Here is a 25069-nt window from a genome sequence, read left to right as displayed (position 1 = left end):
TGATGAAACTTATTATGCTGCATGTTTCCAATTTCAGGGCACTATTATTATTCAGCAATTAGTCGCCAGAAATTGAATTCCAAATATAAACGCATTGGAATGCAAAAAATCATTTAAAAATTCTTAGTTTGGCAATCAAATAGAGAATGTGGTGAAAGTAGCTCTTATTTTGTGACTACAGGAACATTTAATACCGAAATATACACAAAAGAATGTCTCAAGAAGCAACTTTAGCTGTTTTTAAGATCTAACGGTAATCTGTTATCTCATACGGTAATCTGTTATCTTATACGGTAATCTGTTATCTCATATGGTAATTCTTTATTTTTAACTTCAATGTAAAAGAAGCTAAAAACATCCAAAACTTCAAAAATAAATAGATTAGAACTACCAAGCAGAAGATTGTGCAAAAGTTGACATCAAGTGTAACATGCAAAGTGTGTGCCTTCTCACATACACAACTCCACAAACTTACTTAAATGAAGTTTAAGAATAATAATATATGTACTTTCAAAATATATATAACATTTAATATTGAAATACAATAATTGAATAAATATCTTTTAAAATATCTGCTCAGATTTTTTCTGGTACATGTCTTATATTTTTTTAACAAAATATTTTTTTTATCAAGTTCTATTGGTAATTGTATAGTATATATTAAAATTTTTATTGCAATGAGATTTTTGAGAAAAATTGATTATTTTCTTTGGATTTTTTGTCTACTAGTTAAGTGTTGTTAAAAATGTTTATTATGATGGTATCAAAGAACAATGGACACAAGATATTATAAGTTTATAATTTAGTGATATTGCTTGCACATGTAATAGAAAATTAATAAATGTATCTTGTATTGTATTTTTTTTTAAATTTTATTGGGCTTAGGGTTTGTTTTTTAAATTTTTTAAATAAGAAAACTTTGAAAACGATTTGACCATTTAGTTGATTTTTTAAAAATAACCAATCATTTATTAAGCAATTTATTTTTTAAAAACGTTTTTATTAAAAATGTTTAGTGTTTGAATGCATAGTGTTAGATTGTATTTAATGCAGCAGTTTGTATTTTTTTTTTTGCTTTTGGTTTGCGATGATTTGAATGAACTAACTCCAAACCTCCCCCCCCCTCCTCCTACCTCTCCCCCCCTTCCTCCTCCCCTCAAAAAAAAAGAAAAAAAAGAAATTTAATTTAAACGATGGATTTAAATGATTTTAAATTTGAAAACTTTTGTTTATATTTTTGTAGCAAATAAATTGAGAATGTTTGCTGTTTCATTAATCAAATTTAATAAAACTTGTTTAAAATCCCATTCAAACTGAAAGTCAAATGCCAAAAAGTTATAACGATAGAAAGTATATCAATTTGTAATGATAGTAAATTCGTCTATACACTTTCTAAATGTTTTTTAAATTCCTTTTTCACTGTATTTTGCACAGTTTTTGTATACTCCAATTATTGACATTGCTCAAGAATAATTTTTTAATCATTTTAGTCAAAGAAATTGAAATTTTTTTTACAATTTACTATACATAATTTTATTACTATAAACTTATTATATATACTTTTTGCTTCGATGTAATGACAAGAGTTAAACCTGAATCTTATTATATATACTTTTTGCTTCGATGTAATGACAAGAGTTAAACCTGAATCTTATTATATATACTTTTTGCTTCGATGTAATGACAAGAGTTAAACCTGAATCGGCAATATGTGCTAAAAAAAGTATGGTTGATAATAAACTCACTTATTACAAATTTCTTACTACAGTGCTACTTCCTACCTTCCTGTTATTTTTTAAGAAATAGTACTTGAATACTTTTCAAAGAGAAAAAAACAATTAAAAAAACTGAAATATAAATAAAGAAACATCAAGGTTAGTTATTTGTTAAATCATAGAATGGCAAATTTACAGTGACTAAAAACTCCATTACAGACCTGGGATGTTGTTGACTGGGATGTTATTGACTGATACCTTTTTATAAAATTAATTTTCACATAAAGGCTACTTTCTGGTAAAAATATTTATTGGAAACATTAACTTAGCAGTTAACATTTTACCATTTAAGTTCATTATGAATAATAAATCAATATCTGTGATCATTGTGATAATAAATTTTGCAGGAGATGAGTTTGAAAAATTTGATTTGTTGCCATAAATTGGGTAATATTGAAAAATAAATTATTTTTTTATATTACCCAATTTTTAACTACAGCAATTGTAGTTTGACCAAATGATCTAACAAATTGTAACAAAACTGCATACTTATCTCAAAATAACCAATTTTGAATGTTGCATAAGTACACACAAAAAAATAAATAGGGAAGCGCATAAAAGTAGTATTGTATATAGAAAATATAAAGGATGAGATCAAACAAAGACATTTAATTAAGGCAATTCAAAAAAAGTTTTGCCACAAAGTGTTTGAGACTATTTATGCATTAAGGTGTTTTGATGTTGTGCATATGTATGTACCATGAAAAAAATGTGTATATTAAGATAGTTGTTGTTCACTAGCCAAAAATTCTATCCAACAGAGGTAGAACAATATTTTTGTTATATTTGATGCAGGTAATCTGCTGTGTTTGAACTAGACTGAACAATGAAACTCCACACAGAAATATGAAAGATTTCTATTGAAAAAACTTTTTATATAAAAGAGGATAAATAAAATAACAAACAAGAAAAACGAAAAAAGAACAAAGACAGATTTATTTAAAAAAAAAACTTGTACTCAAATCATAGTCAACTGCTAGTTTATAGAAAAATATAATTCATAGAAAAGTTTATAGTAAAATATGTGGGAACTGTTTCAACCTTCATCTTCATAAATGAATTGCAGTTGTCAATGACATTCTGGGAAGTTCAAGACCTGCTTTTTTGGGAACTTGAGTTTTATAAATAATTTATGATAAATTATCTTCTGAGAGAGCAGGTTGATTATGTAGATATAACTATGCAGAATTAAGATTAAGTTATGATGTCGAATTTGTTACATTTTAAAATTTTGTTTGCAATTTTAAGCTTAATTTCACTATCTAGATTAAGATAAATTGTGATCTTTTAGTCTATGGTTTTCATAAAATGTCTTTTTGTTGTTAATATTTTTAGACTTTGGCAGAATGTAAGAAACGAACAGACTTTTTAAAAATGTTGCATTGGTTTGAAACTAAACCAGAATGTAATAATCAAACTTTAGAGCAGTTACTGAATTATCCTGTTACAGTGGTAAGTATTTCAAGAATTTGTGTTAAGAAAATTTATGTTAAAAATTAAAGTTTTTTAACATTTAATGTTTCTTATACACTTTTTTATTAGATGATATAAAAAAATCCACACATTTACATTTTGATGTTCTATTCAAAAAGTAAAAAATAAAAAAAATAATCTTCATTAACGATTAAATAACTAAAATATTCAGTGTAAAATAATAATAAAAAAATGATAATAAATAAATAAAAAACTAAATGATAAGAAAAACTACAAAAATTGTGATACCAGCAGGAAACTTGGCAAAATTGCTGTCAACAACTATACAAATTGATAGAGAAAAGAACCCCATTCATAAATATCTTTGGTTTTGAGTTACAGAGTCTAGATAAATGGACTTGAAAGACTTCATCTTATAGTGTAAAATCAGCTTTAAATAAAAGCGTAAATGTTGCACGTGGTCATACTGTACATATTTTTTTAAAAATACACAACTAAATAGTTTTTTTAGATAAGTGCAAACAGTGTAAACAAAAAAACAATGTTATGCTTGTTTTTTGGTTAGTTATATTTAGTAAATGCATCTTTCATGAAAAGTAACTTTCATGAATGTATAAAAAATGTGTTATTTTTTAGGTTTTCCAGAGTTATTAAAATTTCTTTTTTATTTTTTTAATTTCTAACTATTTCGAAGCTTTTAATAACATTATAAACTTTATAATGTTGGTAAAAGCTAGAACAAAAGAACTGAAATTAGCTAATTGTTATTTTATTATACTAAAAAAAACAAACTACTTTTACTAAAAAATCCATATAAAATCAAATAACAAAAATAACCAATTGAAGTTAGTAATAAATTGTAGTGTCTCAGAAAAATTTCAAACTTGTTAGTCCTGCAACAGGTTATGAGTTACCAAGAACAAAAAATAATGCGAGTGTGACTGTTTCATATGTCAAGAGCAATCATCAATCAATAGTGACATTACTAATTCTTCTAAATTAAAAAAGCAGTAAAGAGACACTGGATATAAGAAATTATTTAGTTTATTCAGTTATTACTTAGTTTCATTTAGTTATTATTGACAGAGGATTAAAGTTTTAAAAAACAAGTCAGAAGGGGAAGGCACAACACAAATTTGCTTGAGAAGCATTTCATTCAAAAACAATCATAGATAAACAGAAAACAAAAAATAATTACATTTTGTTGTCAATCATTAATGAATTGATAAACTCAACATCTATGGCAAGACAAACTTTTAATATAATTTAAAAAGTTTTAGCAAAAATCAACCCAAATCAAGTCTCTATAATAACTGCTGACCAACTAGTGTATGCTCTAGGTAAACAAGTTCAGTTGCACTACCCGTAACTGTATGGTGAAGATAAAATTTAATGATGACACAAGTTTCATTAGCTGGTTTATATTCACTATAGACTAAAGCATTCCAAAAAATATCTACAACTCCCTTTGTCTTGTGGATATCATACACCCAATTTAATTATTTGTTTACTGCTATGAAGTTACAAGCAATAATCCTGTTGCTTTTTAAGAGTTTTAGAATGGGAAAGTTTAATATATTTTTCAGTACCTTGGAATAAATTGCTCCTTGGATGTTTGCTTTACATCACATACACTATTCTAGATGGCTGCCAATTTTTCTTGTTGACATAAATATGGTCCCTCATAAACACCATGAGGTGTAAACCACATGTTCATGGAGTTCTGCAATGGTTTTTAAACATTACAAATAACAAATTCTTTTTCATCTATGGCTGTAGATCAGGCCCATGAACAAAACATCAAAATCATAAAAAGAGATGTTGGCTCAATTGATGTTTTAGATAGCTGAAGTGCATTGAAATGAAGTGCATTGAAATGCAAAAAATATGATGAATATGTATCTGAGTTTATCGAAGTTATAGAAGGTTTCAGAAATCCACTTTTAGTAAAAGAAGCTATTCTTATGCATTTATCAACAAAGATATTAGTTGATGCAGAAGCTAGAGCATCTGCTAAAAAAGCTAAGCAAATGGGTATTGAGTCATCCATTTATGTTTATATATATTTTGAATACTTTTTGGCTTTCAACAAAATGGAGAAGGCGAGCTTTGACTAAAATAAAAAAAGTTACTTTTACTTGGTATGGGTTTATTCTTTTGTTTTAATCAAAAAAGTTTAGCCCAAACATTTTTTTTTTATCATTCTCTTTAATATGAACACAACATGTCTTGGAGGTTAGGATCCCTTTAAGCATGGTTTCTTTTGAAGTAATTGCAAAAGCATTCATTTGAAGTTAATTTTGTATGCTTTTGTTAACGCATGCAAAAACCATGCAAAACATAATTACTTTCTTCAATAACCTACTTAGTTATTGTACTTACTACTTAGTTATTTTACTTGAAAGAAAGCTATTGAAAAAAGTAATCATGTTTTGGCATAATCTTTTTCTCTGAAATTAGTTTTTTTTTTTTAATTTATGTTTTTTATAATAAATCAAAAACTATCAATTGCAAAATTGTTTGGAAAAAAAATTGCTGAAGTGATGTGTTTGTTTTTCTGTCTTTTTTTAACACGCACATTTGTTGATTTTTCACACTGTGTCCTATAAACTTTTTTTATAAAATTTAAAATTTGCACCACAAAATTTTATTAAATTTCATAGCACTTTTAAACAGCCTAATTTACTTAGGTTTTTAAACATTGTGCTGTGTTATATATATTGATTTCTAAAAGAAAAAAAAAATCTGAAGGAGGGAGAGGGGGGCAGATACCCTCATGGCCCTCTCCCTCACTATGAATCCGCTCTTGAATTAGCCTATTTATTCATGGGAGAGTAAGATAAAGATTGAATGAGCTGTGAAATCTTTTTTATTAACTTACAATTTAAATTTACATTAAAAATGTTTTAATTTTATCTGGTTTAATTTTTATTTACTTTGTTATTCTTTAAAATTTTTATTTTTTTAGTTTTATTTTTTTTTAGATTTTATTCTCTTTTCAGTTTATGGATTGTTTATATTAATTTAATTTTGCTATGTTTTTTTTGCATCTTTTTTAAAAGCGCTAATTATCAAACCTGCATTGTGTCGTGGCAAGTTGTCAAAACAAAGTTTTTTATGCATGATCATATAAGTTGTGCCACAGCACAACTCTTATGCAAAGGCCTTACATGTAAAAATAATCATCATGACGATCATTTTTGTGTAAAGTATTTGTCATGAAAAGAGTTACTTTTACATTATAAAAAGAACAATTTTGATACATTTTATATAATGATTATAATTAACCCAAAAAAAACTAATAAAAACTAGTAAAATTAAATTTTACAGAAGTTAACAAATTTATTAGTTAAGAAATCTTTATCAATTAAATTGCAATCAATTTCAATTGATTGCAATGAAGAAGTTATGAAACCAATAAAGTAATGAAACCAATGAAGAAGTTATGAAACCAATGAAGAAGTTATGAAACCAATGAAAAAGTTATGAAACCAATAAAGTAATGGAAGCAACGAAGAAGTTATGGAACCAACTTTTGATGCCAACTTTTAAAAAAGTTGTTTGAATGTTTTTGTTAATACAATTAATTTATAAATTAGATAATAAATTGTAGCATGCAATTTATGAATCTTGTAGACTTTTATAAGCTGTGGCAATATAAATTTTTTGGAACCAATCAAACCAGTTGTTAAACAGGACAAATATTTGTCTTTTGTTTTTTTATTATATACTGAAGGGCATTAAACAAGTGGAAAAGGCATCACTTGTTGTTAACATAAACAATTTCAAAATTAGTATCCTAATGTATGTGTTGTAATGAAGTTCTTGTAATTGTCTCAAATGTTGGAAAGTGAATCTTTTGCTATTATGTGCAAAGATTGTAGAAGAAATTACCAAATTTAATTGAATCTCTAAAAACTTAAGAGATAGAAATAAAAAAGAAAATCTAATGTTTTGTAACATTGAAATTAATCAAGTAACTTCAATTGAATATTTTGGAGTAATGGTTTGAAATAACCTCAGAAGTATTCTGAAGTATTCTTATTGATCTAACTGTAGAAGACCATTGCGAACAAATGGGGTGCATAATAACAAGTGTAATATATAAGTGTTTTATTAGCATATATGTATACTTAGGTTTACAAATATCTTTGTGGACTTGACTGAGGGTTTGGGTTTTGGCCGGTACAATCAATCAATCATATTTATTCTGAAAAAATATTTTTATTGATATACTAATCTTAAGTAAACACAAAAAATACTATTATTTTGTAACTATTACTAATTATATATATAAAATTTATATATATAATTAGTAATAGTTATAAAAATAATAATGATAATTATGAAAATGTTAATAATAGTAATTATAACAACAATAATTATAAATATAAAAAAAAGAACAAATAATCACTAAATCATTAGTTAAAACAAAAGAGCACTAATTTGCAATAGTTTACAATTAATACAATTTATAATTACAATTAATGTTATTATGTTGGAGGAAGATGGTTAAAACAATGAAGTAAAAAAAAGTTAAAGCGTATCTTTTAGAAAATCTATAAAAATAACAGCAAGTCATAAGTAACAAAACATAAGTAAGAACATAGAAAAAAGTTAGAAGTTACAAATATAAAAAGTTTTTAAAAAATTTTCAGCGGATTCAATTATTTATGTAACTCATTTATTCTAACTTTTTTCTTTTCTTTAAATTTTTTTTTTCCCCATTAATTTTTAATTTTTAATTTCTTTTATTTTATCAGACTCCATATTTTCTCCATTTTATTTCATTTCTCTTTTATTTTACTTTTACTTCTTCACTTTTTTCTCTTTTTAGTTAAAGTTTTTTATTTGATCTATATATGACATTTTATATTTATATATTTATATATATTTGATCTATATATGACATTTATTACAGCAACTTTTTTTAAATTTTTTTTTCTGTCTGAAGAAAGGTCTGGAATCAACTTGGTATCTTAAAACTTTATTTATGAAAAATATATTAAACATTTTACACCTAAGTTTGCTAAAATTAGTAAGTTTGTGTCTGTGTATATATGTCGTTGATGAGTTCTTGTCAATGGTCCTGAGCTTAATTTTAAAATTACAGGATGAATGAGATCAGGTTCCATGAATATGTATTGTGTATATTAGACCAGTTCTAAAAAATTTTTTTTTTAATAATTAAGTGTTTTCTTCATGTAATTCATTGTTTTAGTACAATTAACATAATTGAAGAAGCAAAGGTTGCTACTTCCATTAGGAAAATTTCTTAGTCAGGATTTATTGAGCTTTGCACTTTTGTTGAATTTTTATAAGTTTTCATTACACTTTAAATTCTAATTTTTTTTTTCCCTATTGATTTTTTATTTTTAGTATTATATAGATGTTATATAAATATTATACTTAGTGATAAGTAACTTTTTTGATTTAATTTTTTTTTTTTATAATCTTTAAAAACATTTCCATTTTATCAATTTTAAACAAAGCACCGTAATATATATATATTTTTTCTTATACATATATTTATATATTTTTTCTGTGTTTACTGGAAACTGGCCAAAGTTAATTCAGTCAGGTCAAAAATCAATTATTATTTCTGAAAAACCCAGTAATAAGATTATAAAATCGGTTTATTTAGGGATCAACTTTTTTTCATGCAACTTTTTTGTGTTTTTTAAAAATTGTATTTACAGTTTTTTAAGTATGCAAATAAAGTACATTGATCTATGATAAATTAAAGTATTTTGATGTTGGAAATAATGAAAACATCAACAATGTGAACACTACTGATAAAAGCACCACTGATAAAAAAATTCACTGATGAAAATGCATCTGATAAAAACACCATTAATGAAAACATCTCTGATTCAAAATTTTGATTTTGATAAAATTCTTTTTTTTGTGCAAAGAAATATCAAAAAATAAATAATAACAAAAAATAAATAAAAACAAAAAAAAAATATCAAATACGAATTGTATATATTAGACCAGTTCAAAAAATAATCTTTTTTAATAATTAAGTGGTTAGATGTTTAAATGTTGTTAATTGATGACAAAAAGTATATCATTAAAATTTCAAAGCATTATTCCAATATTTATAATAATTATTCCGATATTTAGTAACAGCTCAATTAAGTTTTCTTTTCAATGGGATCCTAAAATTAAAAAAAAAGTTCTTTAAAAGTAGGTCAACCTGGTACTCAAAAGTATATAAGTTTTGAATATAAAATAGTATATAAGTTTTGAAGATAATAATTGTTTTATAAAAAATAAATTAAAAAATTTTTATTTTTATTAAAAACTTGTTAAAATTCACTTTTTTTATTTCTAGTTAAAAAACCTAGTTTTTGTACAATTAAATCTAAGAAATAATTGTAGTATAATTTTTATATAATTTCTCTACTTTTAAAACCCAAAATGACATTTTCAAAATATTAGGGACCTGTTAAAAAGTAAAGTTAATTGAGCTGTCCCTAAAACACATAAAGTTTGCAATTTTGAACTAATTTTCCTGACCACAAACCACATCAAATCAAAGGGTAGCCTATATAATGTTCAAAAATTTTTTTTTTTATACACAATTTTGAAATGGTTTAGTGTATATGTTATTTTTTAGATACCAAATTACATTCGTAGTGTTCATTCTATATTAAATGTAACTCCTCAAAATCATTCAGAACGAAATAGTTTAGAGCAACTCCTTTTAAAACTACAGGAAGCCCAAGTATAATTTGTTTTGTTTATCTATTTATATATTTGTTTTAACAATTGTAATTTTACCAGGTATAATTTTTTATTCTGTTTATGGTATTATAATTATACCAAGTATAATTTATAGTTATGCCAAGTATAATTTATAATTATGCCAAGCATAATTATAGATTTAGAAAATATAATTTCTTTTATCAATTATAAATATTTTTGCTTTGTGTAAAATTTTTTCTGTTGTATGTTTTTATTGATTTTGATCAAATATGTTTTCATTAAGCTTGAACTGAAAAATATGAACATATTTTAATATGCAAACATGCATTTTTGATAAATGGAGAGGGATAAATGGAAGATTGGTATATACAGGTTTCATATTTTTTAGCTAATTATATAATTAAACCCCATGTATAAAAACCCTATTTGTTTTTTCTATAAAAATAACAAGTTTGTTTACAGTAATTCTATTATTGGCATTTATTTGTCATCTAAAGCATTTCCAAGAATCTGATCAATTTTAAATTAAACAGGTTAATTATTACTTAATTTTTTAACAATATGATTTATTACTGATAAAACCAGTCTGTTGACTTGTTGTTATCTTAATGATTTAGTATTGTTCTGCTATAAATTTTTGCTCAAGCTGTCCCATCAAATACATAACCAATGGTTATCTTTTATTCATTTTACTTTCTGGTTGTAAGCTGTATATGGAAATATTTTGAATTTTAGCATTTATAGTTGCTACTATTTGCTTAAAACTCCTAATTTGATTTGATCACATGATTTTTTGCTTTCAGTTGTGTAAGAATTTCCTGAAAATCTTCAAAAGGACATGGTTCTTGCACATTTGCTTAATTCATGTTATTTGATACATCTGGTATCTAAGTAGCCAATCTGTGACTGACTTACAATGAGTTTATATAATGTTTAAAAGTACATATTTATCATTGCTTTGTTATTCTTAAATAAATAGGATCAACTGCATGATTATATACTTGATAAAGTACACTTCTTGATTCATATGCATTTCATTTGGCCTGATGTTGAAATTACTTTTAAAGTTAAGTGAAATTGAGTCAAAAAAATAATTTTTGTTATGCTTGACATCATTAGGTGTTTAGGTCTATTCATTTGAATAATACATTACCAGTTTGGAGTGAATTTCTTTAGTTCTTATGTTAAGTAGCTCTTGTCATAAGCAGTAAAATTGGAAGTTTTACAATTTAGTAATAAATTTAGTAATGTTACATATTTTTTTTTTTTTCTTTGTTATTCACCTCCTCAAGGCCGAGAAGGCTATTACAGATGAGGAGGCTACTTAATAGTGGTTATAACCCTCTCTCAACTCTATAACTCCGAAACACAAACCTTGACGAACAAGGCTGCTGTGCGGAGAAACAAGTTGAGCGCGGTACTACCAGGGACGTGGTGGGGATCGAACTCGGAACCTCTTGCTTATGAAGCGAGCGCTTTACCACTACACTACTACCGCATATAAAATTTTTACATATTATTAGAGATGTGTTAGAACTAGTACCAGGTCCCCGATTCTGGATACATAGCTGAAAATATTTGGTCCAATTACCCATATTGTTGTGCATAACAGACATATTTTTTGATATGCACAACAACAAATAAATATATTATCTAATATATATTACTGAAATAAATATAGTTATAAAATCTCTAATAATTAGACATGTACTAAATTTTTTAGTACATGTAAACTGTACTAAATAATTTCCATTAATTTGTTACAATTGTCAGAACAGGGGTCAATGTTTGTGTTTCAGAGTTATAGAGTTGAGTGTATAATGTATATATAATATGTATAATATATATATGTATATACATATATATATATATATATATATATATATATATATATATATATATATATATATATATATATATATATACATACATATATATATAATATATATATATATATATATATATATATATATATATATACATATATATATATATACATATATATATATATATATATATATATATATATATATATATATATATATATATATATATAATAAGTTAGCATACATTATGATTAAATGCAGCACCCACTTAAATAAGGAACGATGTGCTCAAATAACTTTTGGATACTTAAATGTATATATATATATATATATATATATATATATATATATATATATATATATATATATATAATATATATATTGTCAATTGTCAGAACAGGGGTCAATGTTTGTGTTTCAGAGTTATAGAGTTGAGTGTATAATGTATATATAATATGTATAATATATATATGTATATACATATATATATATATATATATATATATACATATATATATATATAATATATATATATATATATACATATATATATATATATATATATATATATATATATATATATATATATATATATATATATATATATATATATATATATAATAAGTTAGCATACATTATGATTAAATGCAGCACCCACTTAAATAAGGAACGATGTGCTCAAATAACTTTTGGATACTTAAATGTATATATATATATATATATATATATATATATATATATATATATATATATATATATATATATATATATATATATATATATATATATATATATATATATATATATATACACATACATATATATTAGGGTTGTTCAAAAAAGATCATTTCAAAAGTTTGAAAAGAGCCCTAGCTTATGATCTGCTAACCCAAATAAGTACACAAATTTTTTTGAACATCGGAAAGGTCCTCTCAGAGAGCATTTTTGATTCCTCAAACCTTTTCATCTGCCAGTATGTTTTCATATCCTAATAGTTGAGGCTTAGATTTATCAATGTTTAATTTAATATAAATAATATACTTAATTTATGTATTTGTTCAAAATTATATATTTATTTTAAAACAGTTATTCAGACAGTGTACCTGTGTCGGAGCAGCTGAACTTAGCTCCACTCTAAGAAACCATTCAGTGTAAAAAACTGAAAGAAACTTTGTTATTTCAGTGATTTCATCCCTGCTCTCTTCATTGATTTCAGTGATTTTTTTCATAAGTTTTAGGTAAATTAAAACTTTTACCTATGAATCTGGCATGATGAACAGCTCCAGGATTGTGAAGTTTAAATCTGTCAGTGTGTGACAGTACCATCAATGTAAGTTCAGCCAATTCCTGATAATCTTTACAAAACTTTCCATCCAAAACAAATTTTTTTGTCAAGTTATAATAACTTAAATAACTTACTACAAAACTATAAAACTGGAAAATTATAAATGAAGTACTACTTTACTATACTATTTTTTGGAAATAGTAAGGGATAATTAGGTTTAATTGAATCAATTTATAAAGCTTTTATTACTGACTTTCTTAAAAACCTTAGTGCTAATTATATATCTGCAAAATTGTCCATTATCATTAATCCTGGAATCAGTAAGAGTCAACAATCTTTGTTGAAAAACTTGATTTTCAGTATAATTAAGTATAATGGTTCTCAAGAACTTTAAATAATTTATTTTCTGGTCCTGAAGTATGACTGCTTGGATAAAGCTCCCAAAAATGGCTAATATGACACTCAAAAGTATGGCGTCAACATGCGAAAGTTTTGGTTTGGTGTGCCATTTCCTGCCGAAAAATCTACGAACCCTACTTTTTCGAAGGAACGGTAAATTAGCACAATTACCTGGATATGCTTAAAATTTTTTTTCTGGCCTAAGCACTATAGAGTTGAGAGTCACAAAAAATACTACTTTCAACAAGATGGGGCTACTCCGCATACGGCTAATATGGTTCAAGAGTGGTTACAAAGTAAATTTGGGGAGAAATTCATTACCAAGCAACAATGGCCTCCACGATCACCAGACCTCAATCCATGTGATTATTTCCTATGGGGTTATCTTAGGTCTAAAGTTTATAAGCCATTACCGAAGACTTTGGATGATTTAAAAGAGAACATCACGAGAGAAATCCAAAAAATTAACACTTTGGCTTTAGAATCAACGTTTTTGAATTTTACAAAAAGATGTCATTTATTAATTGAAAAAAATGGAGGTCATATTGATAAAAAATAAAAAATAAAATCTTATCACTCAATTTCCTTTTAATTTATCATTAAAATGGTGTATCGGACTTAATAATCCGATTTGATCTACAAATATTATTCAATTTTAAAGTTTATACTTTTGATTAAATCACCCTGTAGCTTTTTTTTGGTGTTCTGTCGATTGCTGGAATTCCAAGTGACTCGATTTGTCCTTTAATCCTTGCGAGAACAGCTAACCTTTCTTTTGAAAACTGTTTTCCTTCCGTAAGTTCTTTCACAATTTTTCAATCAAAATGATTTGTTATCATTTGTTATCAATTTGAAGATTTAGAAATGCATTTCATTTGCACCATGAACACAGTGTTCTCTGCTGCTCTGTATAAAGAAGAGTTAGAGCATACAAACTCAGACATGCATCCTCCAGAATTTACAATAATACTGCTAAGAATTGCTGTGTGTTGATGTGAAGTTAAACCCTCCCCGACTGCAGTGTGAGCAGTACAGTACAAGATAACCTTGGGTAGGTTGATAGAATTGGAAGGATCAATATGTGGCTCAATTTCACTATCAGCTGGATTGCTTTTATTGGTATTAAAAGAAATTAATAAATTTTCTGAATCAGTATCAGATACATTGTTTAATTTATTATAATTACATTTAGATTTATACTTTCTTTTTAATGAGTATTGAAATATCTTTTATCCAGTCTTCCTGACCTTCCTTTTCTTTCCTCTATCTGGTCTTTAAGAAAAACTATGTCTTCCTCTTTTTCATTTTGGTTTCTCAACATATCTTGCCTTATTTTTTCTATCATATTTAGTGGGTTTTCTCCAACCCAGAAAATCTTTTTCATATTTTCTATAATAAAAGTGCTTTCTATTTTTCAATTTAGCAAGATTGTTTCTTTTATTTAAGCTTTTCAGCTTCATCCAGTCCTCTATCAATTTTGATCCTATAAAATGGAATTATTTTGTTAAAAGCTTATAAAAACTTAAAAATATATTTTAGTATTTTGATAAGGTTATACAGTCTGATATATCATTACCTTCTGAGTTGTAATTACTTCAAATCAACCATGTGTCCATGGAGCTACAAGTTTAGATATTATGCAGCAATGTAACTGGCTGGTTGGACAATTTATTTTTCCCACTAGAAAAATATCATTAATTCTTTCAATTTTAATTTTTGGGTGGCATCATATAAATTATTAATATTTTATGTTCTAAAAATTAATGTTTACATATAAGAATGTTAGATAAAAAAGTCATATAAGATTATATTTTAATTTTGAAAATGAAAATTTTATTTTTCATTTTATTTAAAATCTTTTTTATTTTTTATTCAAAACAAAATTTGTTCAGCAAAACAAAATTATGTTTTCAAATATAAAATTGTACACAAAAATTGAAATTGAAAAACAAATAAAAGATATTTTAAGAATATCCACTAAAAACCTGCTTTTTGTTGAAAAAAAAAATACCTTGAATGTTTATTAAAGAAAAAACCCCCTTAAACTTAAGTAGTAGAACTCATTACCAAGTTTTAGTGGATAGTTTATTTTTAAATTGGTTGTGATTTAAGTGACCCACAAGTGGGGTAAAGTTTTCCTAAAAATAAGGCAAAAATTGACCCCCCAACCCTCTGCGGGGACCTTTCCGATGTTCAAAAAAATTTTCAGTACTAATTTGGGGTCAGGGCAAATCATAAGCTAGGGCTCTCTTCAAATTTTCGAGATGACCAATTTTTGAATAACCCTAATATATATATATATATATATATATATATATATATATATATATATATATATATGTATATATATATATATATATATATATATATATATATATATATATATATATATATATATATATATATATATATATACAGTGTTGGCCATTAAATTAGGACATTGACAAAAAAGTTACATATTACATTTATTTTCATATATAAATGCACCAAAATGAAATACTGATAATGAAATAGTAAGTGCATCCTAAATCACATAATAAATCAGTTTAAAAAAATTAATATATTGTATGTTCTCTTCTGGCATCTATGAGCGCTTTTACACGTCTTGGCGTTCCACAAATTAATTGATCTGCAAGTTTCTTGAGACGCTCATCATGATGCCAGACATGAACTAGCTTCTCAATTAACTGTGCCCTATTAGTTGAAACTGTTTTATTTACTTCCCTCTTTAACTCTCTCCACAGTTCCTCAATGGGGTTACAATCTGGGCTGTTTCCTGGCCATTTTAATGCTAGGATATTCCTTTTGTGAAGAAGTTTAGCGATGGATTTGGCCATGTGACAAGGTGCACCATCATGCATATATATACAATTGCCATCTGGATACCATTCATCTAGTTGTGTAAATAACTTTCTCTCTAATAAGTTTTTGTATTTTTCTTGGTTTATTATACCATCTACAATGTGGAGTCGCCCTGAATAGATATCATGCTCCAGACCATAATCTTCTGTGGCTGTTTAACAGTTCTTGAATACAGTCTGGATGATATGCTTCTTTTGATCTTCTCCTAACATACTGTGTCCTTTCTCCCAAAACTTCTAGCATTGTCTCATCTGAGAAGCAGACCTAAGCATAGACAATACAAAGTTTCTTTTAATGGAACACCACAATTTCATAACAATCAATAAATTAATTATTATCAATACTAAACAGAATGTCGAGGTTGCTCACATTAATGTAATTATTACATTTAAAACAAAAAGCAAAAAGTTTATTCTAATAAATAATAACAACCAGCAAATAAGGACAATATTTACTAAAACAAATATTAATATTCAATAAATACCTTTGTCCAATCATCTTCAGTCCAGTTCTGGTGATCCTTCGTTCAAGCTAGTCGCTTCTTGCACATTGCCGGTTTAAGCTTTGGTTTTTTCTGTGGCCTGTAGGCCTTGTATCCATGTTCCACTAGGCGTCTTCTCACAGTTCTACTACTGACTTCAACTCCAGCTTTCTTCCATTCACTGACTAAATCAGAAGATGATCTACGTCTGTTTTCACGACAAAGCTTTATCAGTTCTTGATCACCACAGGGTATTGATTTGTGTGGTCTGGCTTAGTTACTTATCTTAGTTTCAGTAATATTGCCACCAGTAAACAAAGTTTTTTTATTTCTGCCAACAGTCTGATGGGAAACATTAAGTCTTTTAGCAATATCCCTAATTGTAAAAGACGAATGTTGCAACAAGGTAGCAACCTCACAACGTTTTGCGGGACTAATGTCCGAGCATTTACCCATTATTAATTTATAAAAATTTACAGATATATTATAGTAATTTCAAAATATAAACTTCCCTTAAATCCAGTCAGTATATTAATTATTACTAATTTGATTAATCATTAAAAGTTTTATTCTGTTGCATACTGTTCAACGTAACACCTACACAACTTCAATATGAACTTAATCACCTTGCAACTTCTTAACTGACATACAACGATAAAACTAACTTAAAATTCTTAGCATTAATTAATATTTTTCAAAACGTTTGTTTATTATTAAATTACCATGGTTCCAGAACACTAACACGGCATTGGTTGTGTTATTTTTAACTCAAAATCAAGAAAAAGTGAAATTTTTATGAATGTCCTTATTTAATGGCCAACACTGTATATATATATATATATATACACACACACACACACACACACACACACACACACACACACACACACACACACACACACACACACACACACACACACACACACACACACACACACACATACACAAATGTTGCAACAAAAGGTTCCTTATTCTCTTGCATAAGTTGTCAAAGGAACCTTTTGTTCTAACATTCTTTGTACTATTTCAAATGAATCATTCTAACTAGTAGAAATATCTTGTTTGATTCTGTGAGGTTTATATTTATTTAATTAATTGTAGTTGAAGTATAGTTAATTGCTGCTGAATTAATTATAATTTTGCACACGTAACTGCTTTAATGATTAAAATGTGTTAATGAATGATGAGTAAACTTCATGCTTGAAGACGTTTTAGTTATTGGCTCTGAAGTCTCTGAAGATATATAGAGGTTTATTTTTGAGGTAGATATCAAGTGGTTTGTTCTAGAGGTAGATATCAAGAAGTTTGTTCTTGAGGTAGATATAGAGAGGTTTATTCTAGAGGTAGATATCAAAAAGTTTATTTTTGTATTGAGAGATTATTTGCAAACTAAAAATAATACCATTATTCATTTTCTATACAATTTAAAGTATTATTTAAACAAATAATTATGGTATGCTGAAAGACCATGTTTGTCAAAATATCTGTTAGAACCTGGTGCTGGTGTATTGCATAGAAATAGCTCATTCCAGATACTTAGAAAAACAGCTAGAAATCCGGTTCTACTGGTCTAAGTTGAATACTAAGCACACCTTTATATATTATTATGACCATAGTAAAAAAAAAATGTATACATTTTTTTAGCTAATAGGGTATCTTTAGTTAATGGGGTATATTCATTATAGAAAATGTAAAACAAATTGTTGTATCAAAATGACAACCTTAAATATTAAGAAATAATATAATAAAATAAGTAAATTAAAAAGTTTGTAAATAAATATTTAAGAAGTTACAGGACAAATGTGTAAACATTGGTCTTGGTGATGATCTGACAATTTCCTGCCTTTGTCTTCTTCCCATCCTGCCTATTAGAAAGGTACAAAGGAGTTGTACCTTTCTAATAGGCAGGATAGGAAGTTTTTAAGGTTTTGTATTTTTAGGGCCTTCAATGAGCTTTTATATTTTTTTAAGGCCTAAAATATGTTTGAGAAACTTTTGAAATTGGTTGAAAGTAAGTAGTATGAATAACTTTTCAAATAGGGTGAAAGTTTTTTTTTGTTTGAGTTTTTTATTTTAATGTTATTAGGTAGTTTACTGATGGTTTTTTTTTTAATATGACAACTATCAAAAAACTAAGACCTTAAATTTTTTGGAAAATAATTTTTGTGTGTGTATATCCTGTCAATTTCTTGTGTTTCTTTATTTATTGCTAGTTTTGTATTGTCATATAATTATATTTAGGTTTATAATCATTTTCTTGATGAAGGAGAAAATATCAGGCAAACATTAGAAATTGAACGCTTAATTGTGGGTGGATGTCATGTACTTTTTAATGCTAATCAAAAATTTATAAGACACGGTGAGAATACTTAAGCTGTAAGTTTAACTGTTTTTTCAAAAATATATTTATCTAGAGATGCAGAATAAGAAAATCTTGTCTCATGTTCAAGAATGTTGTGCATAGTAGAGATATTTTTTTATTACGCACAATAACATACCCAGCACCGGGTATATTTTGCAAAGTTTTTGAAATAAAAGCTTATAAAATATCTTGCCCTTATAATTAGGTATAAAGTTAACTTTTTAAAGTATCTTTATACATTGGTGTAATTAAAAATTGGTTATGGTATATGATTATTGTTATATGTAATGTGTTTATTAGAAATGTGCTGGGGACCCGGCTTATCCAACTTATCCTGCTGGTTTTTTACAATTCCAAACCATGCGAAGGAAACCATCTGAAACCAAGCTGGGTACCTGGCAAATCTATATTCTCTGTACCTAAGAAAACTGCCAGAATATAGAGATGACAAGAACCCAGCTCTGACTAGGTACCTGGCAGTTTTTTCTCTAGTACCTGGAATATAAAAGTGCTGGTTGTCTGGCTTGAATTATTTTACTGGTTTTTCGGGACTCAGATTATATATATATATATATATATATATATATATATATATATATATATATATATATATATATATATATATATATATATATATATGTATATATATATATTTATATATATATATATATATATATATATATCTATATATATATATTTATATATATATGCTGGATGCCCGGCATTAAACCTTAGAAACTGTTTGAAAACCGAGATTTAGCAGGGTACCTAACACATCTCTAGTATTCGTTAAAAGATTTTAAATCTTGTTGGACTTTCTATATTAGTGTACATGATTAAAATTGGTTTTTTACACTGGAAAGTCTACAGGCTTATTTAAAACTTATATACAAGAATTATATAGTTATATACAAGAATAATTTAAGATCAAGTGCACCAGAAAAGAAAGCTAAAAACAAATATTTATAAATTTTCAAAATGAATAAAACATTACTTACCATTATTTTTACAGGTGTTCTAAAACAAATTGGAACTGAAGAAAATGGATTAAAAAAAGAAAAATTGCGTCACTGTTTTTTATTTAGTCACCATCTTATAATAGCTTCAAGAACTCATGACGGCCAACTGCGTCTTTCAAATGTAATTGTTTTTTTTGGAGGAAAAAATCTTTACATAGACATACTTTATAAAATTCTTAAATACTAGTATAAAAAAAAAATTTTTTTATGTAGGTTATTGGTACTATTCCTATATCGTGTACTTCCTTGGTTGAAGATATTGAAAATACTTCATATCCAGATACTGTTAAATATTCATCATTTACACTTCAAGTAAATGGTGAATCAGAATCATTTTCTATTACTTTAATGGCTAACAAGTCCAGTGATAAAGCCTTGTGGACTTCTGATATTACCCAGGTAGCCATTGTTTAATTAAGTTTAACATTTTGTAATTGATAATCTTAAAATTGATAAATTAAAGTATATAAAAATTTTTATAATTAAGTTTTTCATTGATAAAAACATATTTTTTTATGTTTATGAATTATTATTATTATAGTGATTTTTTTAATTATTAGTGCATTTATAACTTGGCTCTTGAGGAATCTATAAACTCAGTTACATTATCAACTAATAAAGAAACTCTGGATCAGTATGAAACACTTGAAGAAAATCTACAGAAAAGAATGTTAGGTCTTTTATCTATTAAGTATGTTGTTTTATATCTTCCTACTTTTTACATTTTTAAATCACTAACACACTTCTATGGTTTAATACATCACTAGAGTTTAATAAACCACTAGGGTTTAATTACATTACATAAGTGTTAAATATACCACTACGGTTCAATTGACCACTTTTGATTCACTAGAATCAGCCCATAATGGTAATAGTATTGTTACTAATGAAAAATTTTAATTCCTTTTTCGATAAAAAATCTCAAGTTAATATAATACTAAGTTTTTATTTAGGATTTTATAGTATCTATTTTTGGAGTTAATAATATAAAGGTTTTATTATTTTTTTCACATAAAGAGGAATACATTTGTTTTATCAGATTTAATTGTATAAATAATATTTTATTTTAATTTTATTTTTGAAAAATTGCACCAATATTTTCACACAATACATTAATATGTTAGCTTTGAATCCAGGTAGTTTAAAATTTTTTTTTTGGCATTATTCAAGTTGTTTTTGTATGTATATTTTGTTGATTTAATAGGGAAGATATGAAGTTAAGAGTAGACAGTGAAGATATTAAGTATGGTGATGAACTAACTGGCCCATATCATTTACCCCAGGTAATTTTTATTGCATTAAGTTATTGTTTCTGGATATTATGCATACTTATTTCCTTATTACATGTTATACTTAATACAGTAAATATAATATAGTAATTAATATTTTAATGACTTAATACAGTTATTAGGAATTGTTAAGTTCAATTTTAATTTTATGAAAAATATAAATAAAACATTGTTACATCATGTTACATCATATGTTCAACTTTTTAATAACATAAAATCCACTTTTTGCTCAACAATTTTTTATTACTATTTATTTTGATATGTAAACATTTCATGTGTATAATGTGTATATTTTTTCAGATATTGTATGCAAGTGTTGATAGGTTAATTGAGCGACTTTATGATCCTCGCTTGCCTGGGGGAGAGTTTATGGAAACTTTCTTGCTAACATATAGAGCTTTTACTAAAGCTCATTATGTTATAAACAAACTAATAGACGCGTATTGGATGGTAGTTGGAGGAAAAGCCTCACCTAAAGAATCTGTACGAAAAATTAGCGAAGGTGATGTTTTTTTAAATTATATTACCATTTGCTTATTTATTTTTTTGTTTAGCAGTTTGCATTTGAGTTATATTGTTAGATTATTTTAGAATTTTTATATATTCATTTATACACTACTAGTAGTATAATAAATAATACTAGTATTACAATAAATCCTAACTGATTCCAACTAAATAAAAATACCAATTGCCTTATCCGATCCTGCTAAACATGCAATGTAGTAAGTAACAAAATTAGCTAAAGTTATAATAACTCTTGAAAAAATTAACAAACCTTGGCTAAAGATCTATTAATAAGCATTTCAGTGAGGCATCTCAATCTCATTCTCTGATAAATTCATAAAATGTTTTGTTTTGGATTTTCTTGAACTATTTTTAAAAGTTCTTTAAACCAAGGTCAAGGCTTCCAAATGTATGTAGTTTATAACAAACTTCATGTGAATCTCCTTCACACTAAAGACAATCTTTTTTACCTGCATGGCTTGAATTTCCAAAAACTGCATTAGCATACTTCAAATTTTTTTTTTTTGTGTGTGTGTGTGTGTTAATTCACCTCCCCAAGGCCCAGAAGGCCACTACAGACAAGGAGGCTACTTAATTGTGGTTATAACCCTCTCTCAACTCTATAACTCCGAAACATGAACCTTGACGAACAAGGCCGCTGCGTGGAGAAACAAAAATCAAAAATCAAAAGCAGATAAAAACTTTACATCTTGTAAATTAAGAATCTCTAAAATCAACCTTAAATTTAATTTTGATTCTTGCATCTCAACTTTGTTTAAAGTTTGACAGTGCTGTACACCCATATTTAAAATCTAAATTACTATTTTCGTTACCATCAAAAATATTTTCAATAACCTTCTTAAGGTTATGTAAGTCAGCCAGCAGAAGTCAGCCATCATTCACTCATTGGCGCGCCCCTGGTACTGATGCTCAATAGTTTAAATCGTTTGGTGGAAACGTTCACCATGCTTGTCTGTAATGTTTCTCTCAAAATGCTTAGGGAAAAAGTCCAAATGGCTATGCAAAAAGTGAATCTTTGGGGACATTCATTTCTTTGAAGGCTGATAACAGTTCTGAGATAATGTCTTTATAGCCATCCAACCGGAGCTTGCCTGAATAAATGATTGCAAAGAAGAAATTTTTTGATAGAATACAAGTATTATGTACTTAATTCCTAAAGTTTTCAGATACTTACCAAGAAAGTTTTCTACACAGTCTTTCAAAGCCTTCCATGCTCTGAGCTCAATTGGAAACAAGGAATCAGTAAACTGTTGGTTTTTTAAAAGTTTTCGAGTGTCTGGTCCAACAAATACTCCTTCCTTAACTCTTGCAAGTGACAGTTTTGGAAAGTCTCTTTTATGATTTTCATCGGTTCGTTGTCAGAGTGTAATGCTTTACCAAAGTTCGTAAACAGGCCAAGCTTTATGTGCAATGGAGGTATAATAACTTTGTCAGACTGAACAAGTGGCTCATAGCAAATATTGTAAACACCAAGGGTCGCATTGCCTCGTGCTGGCCACTCATTCCTGATGTAATGCTCATGTTTAGCGCAGCTATCCCACAAACATATGAAGCGTGTGTATTTCACGTAACCTTCTTGCATACCTGTCAGCAGACCTACAACTTTCAGATCCAAGCAAACTCTCCACTAAAATGTGTCATAACGAACAAGCTGCAAAATAGATTTCATAGTTTCATAAGATTCTTTTGCTTTAATTGAGTAAGCAATTGGGATGGCTGGATATGCGTTCTCATTATGTAAAAGGACCGCCTTTACACTTCTTGTGCTGCCATCAATGAACAACCACCAGTCATTCTTTACTTGTGTATAGATACCCATCCTCATCAACAAACCAGGAGTATCACAACAAAATACAAAATTATTGTCTTCACTTCTTTTAAAAAATGGCACGTAAGCTGCGTCTCTTGTCTTATAAACAGACGTTTTCGTCTCCTTAGCAAGGACACCCAATTCTCTTAGCATTAAACCAGCCAAACACGCATCCTGTTAAGAAAGGCCAAGTCTCCTAACAAACAAGTCCAGCTGTCTCTGGCTGATAGACTTCGGCTTTTCGTTAGGCAGCCAATCATCATCATCTTCAACGCTATTCTACATGAAGGCACATCATCATCACTCAAATCAAAATTGAGAAGATCAGAAGAAAACAAATGAGGCTCTTCTCCCTCATCATATGATCTTGGTTTTATCGCTGATGGTAAGTCAGGGTAAATTATGCTGTTAGCTGTCCTTCTGGTAAATTGCGCCATGTGTGTCAAACAAAAATAGCAATCAGTTAAATGACCTTTTTGGTTGCGCCACAACATAGGTGTGGAAAAAAGCACTCTCTTCAGTTTACCCTTAGACCACAGGGACAGGTAAGACAGACACTTAACACAGATCTTATGGGGGGTGAAAACCTTGTCCTCATCCCCTAGTTTTATCTTGAAATAAGCATAATACAGGGTCTTAACTTGAGGTGTAATGGAACACTCATCTCCTTTAAACATAAACCTCCCGCAAATGTAACAGAACTTGTTAGGATCGTTATAGCACTTCCCTCTCTGAGACATTCCAAATAATCTGAAATAGCAAAAATAGTTATATAATAGTAAGAATTATAATTCATCAAAACTGAAACTTAACATTTGCTCGCATGAATTAAACGGTGGATGAAGAATTAGATAAAATTGCCAAAAATCAATTGGTTCATTACAACTGCTAGAATTATCACCATTTTCACAAATTTGTTCTTCAGCTCAAGTAATAATAATGTTAAGTGATAATACATGATAATTACTTTAATATCAAGTCAAATAAATGTATTTGTCCTATACATTTATTAGAGTAAAAGCATTATAGAAATTATAACCATCGACTTCTCTTAATATAAAGTATATGAAAAATGAAGAAATAAAAATTTCCATTTTACAAAAAAATGGTTCGACCTAGACTATCAAAACTATACTTTTTCTTACATCGTTTATTAAGTACTAAATGTTTTCGTTACTGTTTCTCTTGTATAAAAATTCTTGTCTGGTAGTGTAATTAGAGCTGTTAAAGCCTTCATGCAAAAATAAGCTTGAACAATTCAAAATTACTTATCATGCACCTCATATCTGGA

General features: G+C 27.1%; 1 protein-coding gene across 1 annotated transcript in view; it reads left to right on the top strand.

Moving 5' to 3' along the window:
- Window positions 1-25069, top strand: part of LOC100202895 (ras-specific guanine nucleotide-releasing factor 1) — an 82858-nt gene that overhangs the window by 30914 nt on the left and 26875 nt on the right. Inside the window, exons 9-16 of the mRNA XM_065815523.1 lie at window positions 3111-3227; window positions 9832-9939; window positions 19015-19132; window positions 20148-20275; window positions 20368-20553; window positions 20715-20845; window positions 21359-21437; window positions 21744-21945. Coding sequence (XP_065671595.1) covers window positions 3111-3227; window positions 9832-9939; window positions 19015-19132; window positions 20148-20275; window positions 20368-20553; window positions 20715-20845; window positions 21359-21437; window positions 21744-21945 — 1069 coding nt within the window. The remainder of the gene's footprint in view (window positions 1-3110; window positions 3228-9831; window positions 9940-19014; window positions 19133-20147; window positions 20276-20367; window positions 20554-20714; window positions 20846-21358; window positions 21438-21743; window positions 21946-25069) is intronic.

This window comes from Hydra vulgaris, chromosome 13 (assembly GCF_038396675.1).
Source record: "Hydra vulgaris chromosome 13, alternate assembly HydraT2T_AEP".
NCBI lineage: Eukaryota > Metazoa > Cnidaria > Hydrozoa > Anthoathecata > Hydridae > Hydra > Hydra vulgaris.
Note: the sequence above shows the minus strand (reverse complement) of the source record. Positions and strands in the feature narration are given on the sequence as shown.